At 45.6% G+C, this 9,337-nt stretch overlaps 1 protein-coding gene across 1 annotated transcript; it reads right to left on the bottom strand.

Moving 5' to 3' along the window:
- Positions 1 to 833: 833 nt before the first annotated feature.
- NDUFB2 (NADH:ubiquinone oxidoreductase subunit B2) lies at positions 834 to 8,937 on the bottom strand. The gene is made up of 4 exons (XM_081102481.1): positions 8,757 to 8,937; positions 4,556 to 4,700; positions 2,786 to 2,884; positions 834 to 912 (listed from the first exon to the last, which is right to left on the bottom strand). The coding sequence occupies exons 1-3, from the start codon at positions 8,849 to 8,851 to the stop codon at positions 2,810 to 2,812; spliced, it is 315 nt and encodes a 104-aa protein (XP_080958607.1). The 5' UTR covers positions 8,852 to 8,937; the 3' UTR covers positions 834 to 912; positions 2,786 to 2,809.
- Positions 8,938 to 9,337: the final 400 nt, after the last annotated feature.

The raw sequence follows: 9,337 nt of genomic DNA, 5'->3' as shown, positions 1-9,337 counted from the left end.
TAGTTCAGGTTTAAGCGAAAATGCTTTCCCCATTCACCCAAAATACCACCCATCTCTAACACATCACCTAGTGTTATTTCCTTCACAGCACTTAGTAAACCTTATCATCTTCCCTCCCTAAAATCTAAGCTCCCTATGAACAGTCTCTTGTCTGTCTTGTTTAGCATTGCATTCCCATTGCGTAGGTGGTCAAAAACCTAAGTTGGAAATGCATGAATAGTAATGCCTATAGGAAGTCATGAAGCCACTCTATACTGGAGATTTTTATCTGTGGAGAGAGGAAGATGTTGTCCTACCTACTCTCAGAACTGTGATGCTATAGTTGGAAAGTACTTTGAAACAAATTTTAGAAAAAGTAAAATATCCATTTCAACCTTGTTTCCCATTCCTCCAGCCCTACGAGTTCCTAGTTAGAAGTTTGTCTTATGAGTTCCACAAATGGCCACTGAACAGTGCCCAACCCACAGGAGATATGTAAGCACAATAAATGGACTGCCCTGATGGCTACCCTCTGCACACTCGGGAATACACCAGCAGCAGAGAAATGGCAGGTTTTCACATTAACTGTCAACATATGTATGACAGACATTCGCTAAGGAGGCAGGCAGTATGACACTGTAAAGTATGGGGTCTGAGTAATAATCGCCACCCATCATGAGTGACACTACGTGAGTTACTTCATCCCGAGCCTCGATTTCCTCTCTGATACACGGACCCAAGCCTACCTGCCATGAAATAACCAAGAGGATCCACTGAAAGGGCCTGTAAGCAGTTGGCACAGGAAATAATCCACAGAGAATGGTTGTCAGAAACATTCATAACTCAGTTCCTCATTCATGACCAAACCACTTTAATTTACAACTTCAATAGACAATATGAAGTTCACAATCTCTTGAAATTCTGACCTTGCTCCTGCAGAAAAACAAAAGGGAAAAGCTTTAAGTACTTTTATTCTCACTAACTCAAATCCATAATTCTGTTTATTTATTTAAGCATCCACTGAACAACAGTCATGTGAGTCGCCTTGTAGCGGAGGGAAGCAAAATCACCTTGCTCTCGCAAAGGGCTTACAGTCTAGTTATTAAAACAAAACGTTAATGCCAGTGTGGGAATATTGGGAAATCTGTAAGAGGATAGGAAGGGGTTAGTGCTGTCAGACACTTGAACACAGGAAGCAGAGGGCCTGGGACCTCTCACTGTCCATAACAAACCCAGAGATATACAAACTATAAAACAGCTTAATTACCTGCCTTTTGGAGACATTTTTGCCATCCCCCTCGGCCCTGCATATCCAAAAACTGCTGTAATTTTCATGTCAATAAGCTACTTCTAATTAAAAAGGCAATACTAATAATACAATTTAATGGAAACACGCAACTATCTTTTAATGCTTCCTATCCTTTAAAACAATTTCCAGCCCTAACTGGTTTGGCTCAGTGGATAGAGCGTTGGCCTGTGGACTCAAAGGTCCCAGGTTCGATTCCAGTCAAGGGCATGTACCTTGGTTACGGGCACATCCCCAGTTACGAGGTGTGCAGGAGGCAGCTAATCGATGTTTCTCTCTCATCGATGTTTCTAACTCTCTATCCCTCTCCCTTCCTCTCTATAAAAGATCAATAAAATATATATATTTTTTTAAATTTCCAAGGCGTTCTGAATGATGGCAATTAAACTGTACAATGATTAATTTAAACCGTTAAATAAGAATGTCTTAACCCCCAAGGGGTTGTAGGGAAAGGAACTTCTCCTGCTACCTTCATTATGAAAGAAGGGAAACTGACTGATGTCCTGATCTGGAAAATGAAAGGGTCATAACCCTTTACTATTTAAAGAGTTCATTTCCATGCGCATCTATATCATAACATTCCCCTATGCTGGAACTTTCCATGTAAGTGCTAAACATAGAAGACGGTAGTAGTTTTGCAACTATAAACATGCACTGTAAGTTCCTATCTGTCTTGTCCACCCTGTAATCCCTGTGTAGACTTGGTACTTAAAAGCCTTTGATGGCTAAGTGGGACCCTAATTTGTAACGTAACTTAGGAAAAAATAAATTTTTAAAATATACAATGAAAATGAAGATGAAACCAAATTAGGGTGAGAGATGGCGGGAGCACAGGGGACAGCAAATGTGAAAATGCTAAATTCAGAAATCAGACACATGAGCCCTGGCTGATGTGGCTCAGCTGGTTGAGCATCATCCCATGCACTGCGTGGTTGCCAGTTCAATTCCCAGTCAGGACACATTCCTGGGTTGTGAGCTTGATCCCCAGTTGGGGGTGTGCAGGAGGCAGCCAATCAATGGTTCTCCCTCAATTATGTTTCTCTCTCTCCATTTCCCTTCCTCTCTCTCTCTAAAATCAATAAAAACATACTACATATTTTTTAAAGAAATTAGACACATGATATTGTTAATTCTTTATACAGTTAGAAAATGCGTATTTCTTCAAGACTTCATAAGTACAAAGTTAAAACATGATTACTAACAAGCAAATAGGCCGGCCAGCATGGCTCAGTGGTTGAGTGTTGACCTATGGACCAGGAGGTCACGGTTCAATTCCTGGTCAGGCCATATGCCTGGGTTGCAGGTTCGATCCCCAATGTGGGGCATGCAGGAGGCAGCCGATCAGTGATTCTCTCTCATCACTGATGATGCTATCTCTCTCCATCTCCCTCTCTCTCTGAAATCACTAAAAAATATTTTTTTTAAAAAAGAATGAGCTCTTCTTTCTTTATATAAAAAAAAAAGTAAATATAACTTTCAAAAAATAGAAATTTTACCTACTTGTAAAGAGTTTAGTTTACACTTTCAGTCTTCATCATCTGGAAGGATACCCAATTCTTCATCCGTCCATTGGGAAGGATCTGGATATGGAAAGTGACCCTGGTGACATCATTAAAAAAAAAAAAAAAAGTCAAGAATCTATACTCCACACAATTACATTTAAAAAAATATTTAAAGGAAAAATATATAAGGAAGATATAAGGCTATAACATACACACCCTTGACATGCCACAGGAGGGAATTCTACTTTACTCGATGGTCCAACTGTTCTTCATATTGTTCCATGTAAGCTGAATTGTAAAAGCCTGCCCATTTTGAAGCTACCAGCCTGAGCCAGAGTTTGAGTATGTGTTTGTGATGAAGAGCAGTAAGAATGGAGGCAACAGATTTCAAGGATACCCCACATCTCAACAATGACTTGAAGCCCTGGCAAAACATAATGGATGTCTCAAACTGTCCTGTCATTCCTGCTGGGAGATCTGGGAGCCTCGGGTGGACTTGTTCGTCTTCGATCCCGATCTAGGGGGCATCTGGCTGCACCATCGTCTCACACCAAACAGCCACATACCCTCCTGGCAGCTGACCCACAATGAGACAGGTGTCATGTGCTGCTGGTGTGTGGACACTAGGCAGCTCCCTTACTGGGCGACAAGGGCACAGAGAAGTTCTCGGAGAAATGGGATACTAATCCACCTGATGCCTCTAAAACTTGTGCATAATTTAACATTTTTTTCTGACCCTAAAAACAAAACCAAATTGACTACAATTCAAAGTATTCTGGATCAACAAGCACAGATTTCAGTGGCTCAAAGGCTTCATTCATTTCCTAGAGAACAGGGTCGGTGCAAATGCGATAAAAGTTCAGTTGAGGCTAATAAGGTGCCGAGTAAAAACTTCCCTCCTCAAAACAAATTAGCCCACATTTATCCCACCCCAATTTGGTTGCCGTGGGCCTCCAGACAGACTCGATAACATTCATCATTTAAAGATTTTAAGTGTGAAACTTAACCTGATGAACCCTTAGTTCACAAGGTAAAAGAACTAGTTTCTAGTGTCCCTCCAAATATGGCAAACTAACACAAAACATAAAACATGGACTATCTACATGTACACCCTTTAGTACAAAAGGGGAGAGACACGTTTCATTAACAAAATTACTGCATACACACAGGACAATATGGGGAAGGATGTACAGTAGCCCCCCTTATCCACAGGGGATACGTTCTAGGACCCCCAGTGGATGCCTGAAGCCATGGATGGTACCGAACCCAAGGCACAGACTGTATTTTCCTTAACATACATGCCTTTGCCCTTAAAGGAAGCACTTTACATGTGGCATGTCCACATGTGCTTTGGGGCCATTATCAAGTAAAATAAGGTGAGACTTGTACACAAGCACTGCGTTACCACAATCGACTCAATCTGATAACTGAGACAGCTACTAATTGACTAGCAGGCAGGTGGTGTATGCAGCGTGGAAATGCCAGACAAAGGGCCGGTTCACATCCCAGGCAGGACAGAGCAGGACAGCACAAGATTTTATCATGCTACTCAGAATGGCACACGATTTAAAATTTATAAATTGTTTATTTCTGGAATTTTTCATTAAATATTTTCAGATCACAGGTGTCCCAGGTAACTAAAACCAAGGAAGCAAAATCATGGCTAGAAAAATAGTCTACACACGGGGGAAGTGGGGGAGAGGAAACAAGCTAAGTTACTATTTCTTCCCTCCTCCCACCCACAGAAAGGAGAATATTCTGCACTTACCAGGACAGCATCCGAGTCATGCCAAAAGCGCCAGAGAATCCAGAACCACATGGTAGCACTGAAGAACTCACCCTTGATCACCTGGGACCTGGTGAGCTGGGGAAACTCTCTGTACCTGGGCTCAATGTGCACACCGCCACCAGCACTACGAGCCAAAAAGAAAATGTTAGGCAGCTTGCTACATCTTCAAAGTATTCAGTCATCCAAAACCCTGAGTTCCATCCAGAAACTGAAGCTAACATTTCTCCTCTCTTCCATGAAATACAGAATGATAGAGCTCCACAAGCCCTCAAAATACTCATTTTTCATAAGCTCACTTTAAATTTGTTAAGCAACAAACAGCGGCCTGAACTGACAAGAGACTAAAGATGATTTTCCTTTAGTGACTATTCCTGTATCTTGCACCAGAAATATGAATGTGTTGATAATGAGTTACTGACCCCAAGAATTTTGGTTAAAGGACTGTGAACCTATAGTAGTAAGCAGTCACTAGCTTTATCCAAAGAAAACAAATAAGCAAATCAATTTAGCCATCTATTTCAAAAGTAAATTATGTCCTCGGCTTCACTGCAATATTTATGGGAAAGAGGACATTGTAACAATAGGCTTCCTCTTTGATAGGTTTAGATACTATCCTATATAATAAAAGCCTAATATGCAAATCGACCGAACTGCAGAACGAGTAACGACCAGTCGCTATGACGTGTGCTGACCACCTGGGGGCAGACACTCAATGTAGGAGCTGCCCCCAGCCTGCAGGCCCCAGGCCAGCCAAGGCGGGTGCCAGCGGGGACCCCCCACAGAGGGAGGCGACAGGCAGCAACAGCAGGGGGTGGGGCCGGTTAGCAGGCAGCGCCAGGCCAGCCAAGGCAGGTGCCAGCAGGGGCCCCCCGATTGCCCCACCGGTCACCCCACAGATCAGCCCTGATCACCAGCCAGGCCTAGGGACCCTACCCATGAAAGAATTTTGTGCATTAAACCTCTAGTCTAGTTATAAGGCCCAGCAGTTAAACTCATTAAATAAGATTTGAGAATTATAGTTCAAACCCACTCTTCACATTTCACTGTTGCTAGAGTCTCACAGTGTTTTAACTATAATTTGAAATAAATGGGTGTCCCAAACCAGGATTAAGTATCAACTTTAAACACAAAAATGCACCATAATTCTCTGTGAAAGTTACATTTTAAAACATAAACCAACCTGAACTGGTGTGGCCTGGTGGTTGAGTGTCAATGGTTAAGCGTCAGCCTATGAACCAAGAGGTGGCAGGTTCAATTCCCAGTCAGGGCCCATGCCCAGGTTGCGGGCTCGATCCCCAGTGTGGGTTGTGCAGGAGGCAGCCTATCAATGATTCTCTCTCATCATTGATTTTTCTGTCTCTCTCTCCCTCTCCCTTTCTCTCTAAAGTCAATAGAAATATATTTTTTAAAGAACAAACAAAAACCAGATCATATAACTCTGAGGTTTAAAAGCCTAGATGGCCTCCCATCAAATTTGCCTTTGTCACCTATAAAGCCCTCCCTAATCTCTCTGATCCCACCTCTACCACCCTTCCCTCTGCTCCCCCCACTCCAGCCTGCCGGGCCTGCAGGCCATCAGCAGCACACAGAGCCTTTGTGGAGAGGCCCTTTCTGGCATGTTAGCATGGCTGACTTCTCACTCAGGACCTACTTCAAGTCAAACTCTCAGGCATGCATTCCCCACATCCTCCTGCATACAGCAACCCATCCAGTAACCCATCCTGGACACTGTAGATTAATCCCCCTCTATTTTCTTCATACCACTTAGTAGTACCTAAGTGTGTTCTTTCTTTTCTACTTGTTTGTGTCCTCTCTTCATAATGGGAGCTCCATTCTCTTTCCTGAATTATGCTCTATCCCCAGCACCTAGAAAGGATCCTGGAATCCAGAAGATGCTCCATAAATATTTATTCACTTAATGATCACTCACACTGTGAAATCAGTGTGCGTTGTGGAAGAACCAAGACCTCAGTGAAGAGGAGCACCCCCTAGCCCAGCTGTCAGGGCTCAGTGGTTGAGTGTTGACCTATGAACCAGAAGGTCACAGTTTGATTCCCCATCAGGACACATGCCTGGGTTGTGGGCTCGATCCACAGCGTAGGGCATGCAAGAGGCAGCCAATCAATGATTCTCTCTTATCACTGATGTTTCTATCTCTCTCTCCCTCTCCCTTCCTCATGAAATCAATAGAAGTATTTTTTTTAAGAGGAGCACCCGCCAGTCTCCCTCAGGGCTACCGCTTGGTAGTTATTCATTGTTGTCTGTGCTCAGGTCACACCTAGGCCTTTTCTTTCTTCCCACCTCACACCTGTCCCAGCTCCATATCTATATCTATCCATATAAAAGCCTAATATGTAAAGTGTCCTCTCAGGAGTTCAACAGACCAGGCGTTCGATCGCTCGTTATAACATGCTCTGAACACCAGGGCGCGGCATGGAGCGAAGGAAGGCCCTGGCCAGCAGCCAGCAGCTGCTAAGGACCATACCCGTGCACGAATTTCGTGCAATGGGCCTCTAGTCCTTAACAATCATGTAACTTTAGGCAAGTCACTCCTTTAATTTCTGAGTCTCAGGTCCCTCACAACAACAGCTGAATAATACTTGCATGGTGCTTACTATGCACAAGTAACTGTCCTAAAACACTTCAGGAATTCTAATTCATTTGATTCCTTAGAAGTTAACATTATTATCCCCACTATACAGGTGAGAAAGCTGAGGCATGAAGAGATCAAGAAACTTCCAAGGTCATGCAGCTAATGTGGCAGGCACTATCCTGCATTGCCTCTTGGTAAAGTGTAAGCGATGGTCTAAGGCAGTGATTCTCAACCTTCCTAATGTCATGACCCTTTAATACAGTTCCTCATGTTGTGGTGACCCCCAACCATAAAATTATTTTTGTTGCTACTTCATAACTAATTTTGCTACTGTTATGAATCATAATGTAAATATCTGATATGCAGGATGTATTTTCATTGTTACAAATTGAACATAATTAAAGCAGTGATTAATCACAAAAACAATATGTAATTATATATGTGTTTTCTAATGGTCTTAGGCAACCCCTGTGAAAGGATCGTTCGACCCCCAAAGGGGTTGCGACCCACAGGGTGAGAACCGCTGGCCTAAGGGGTCTCCAAACACTACCTGGAAAAATCCAAGGTACTATTTTCAGTCCTGCTCTTACTGAATCTCTCCTCTCTGCATTACCAGCTTGTTTTCGGTAGATGTGTCCTCCCTTGGTAGGTATGTCCTGCCAGCGCCATGCTCTCCAGTCAGTTTCTTCGGCTACCTACCTCACCAGATGACTCTTTTGCTCACTCTCTTAAATTCTAGTGTTGCAAGAGTAAACCCTAATGTAAAATATGGACTTTGGGTAGCAATGCTGTGTCAACGTAGGTTTATCAAATTGTAACCAATGTACCACTCTGATGAGTGATGCTGACAAAGGAGGAGGTAATGCATGCGTGGGGGTAGGAGGGTATATGGCAAATTTCTGTACCTCCCGCTCAAATTTGCCATGAATTGAAAACTGCTCTGAAAAATAGATGTGTTTTTTTTAAAAAATAAGAAAATTCTGAATTGCCCAAGCATCTACTTTTGGGCCTCCCTTCTCCCACCTTCCCACACTCCGAGTGACCGCCTACACTCCCGTGCCTTAGAGAAGTCATTCCTCAACCTGCAGCCTGAGTGATTTTTCAGAATTATAATCTGGCCACAAGACATCGGACTGAAGCCGCTCAACGACGGCTGTCGCCTGTTTTAAATTATTCAGCCGGCCATCAGGGTCCTCTACTGTTCCCTCCCTATGCCCCAAGTCTCCAGCCTCACTCCTGCCCTTGACCCCTCAAATGCACACACCGTAGAGGTTGTTTCCGCGGCCTGGACCGACCTCCCTTCCCCAACTCCTGCTCTAGCTTCCAGGTGAGCTTCAACTTGTGTCCACATCCAACTGTGAACATCCCGAGCGCAGGATCCCCCTGGTGCAGAGTAGTGTCCCTGCGTCCCCCTCACCCGCCACCCCGCTGTCACAACTCCCCCTGGCCTTGGCGCAGCCGACTACAAGTCCCAGCATGCCTCGCGGTGGGTCCGTCCCAGGCGCCCAGTGTCAAGGTGAGAACGTCCCGGAAACCGGCACTTTCTGTTAGAAGCAGGCCAAGATCCCAACCCCGACCGACACTCACTGACGGACTCCGCTTCCAGCCGCCCGCGCGCGGAGGCCTCTGAAGAGGCTGCCTCCGCCGCGAGCGAAAGGCGCCAGCCGCGTCAGAGCCGACATGCCAGCCCGAGTCCGGACAGCCGCCGTGAGGCCGCACCACCGCCAGGAGGCCGCACCGCTGCGTCACGTCACTTCCTCCCGGCGCCCCGCCCCTGAACGTCAGCGGCGTCGCCCCGCCCATCTCCTTCCGGATGATGTCAGCGGGAGGGAAGCCAAGGTTTCGGTCTCAAGTTAGCATCTCGGTCTCTTCGCTGTGGCGTGCTGCGCGCCTGGAGGGACTCGGCGTGCTGTGGTCCAGAGGGTGAGGAGGCGAGTGAGGGCGACCCTAGGCGCTGCTAAGTGACGGCTGGGACGTGGCTGGGCGGAGCCGCGCGCTTCCTCGGGGACTGGCGTGCGAGGCCGCGCGGAGGGAGGTGAGGGCGCCCCGGAGCCCGGCCTGGGCACCCGGCTTTGGGAGCACGTTGTTTCGCGCGCGCTGGCAAACTAACACCGAGTCGGAACTCGCGCCTCCCCACCGGTGCTGATCTACATGGCATTTTCCCAACC

The sequence above is a fragment of the Myotis nattereri genome, assembly GCF_964212035.1.
Source record: "Myotis nattereri genome assembly, chromosome: 11".
NCBI classification, from domain to species: Eukaryota; Metazoa; Chordata; class Mammalia; order Chiroptera; family Vespertilionidae; genus Myotis; species Myotis nattereri.
This window is presented reverse-complemented; position numbering and strand designations above follow the sequence as displayed.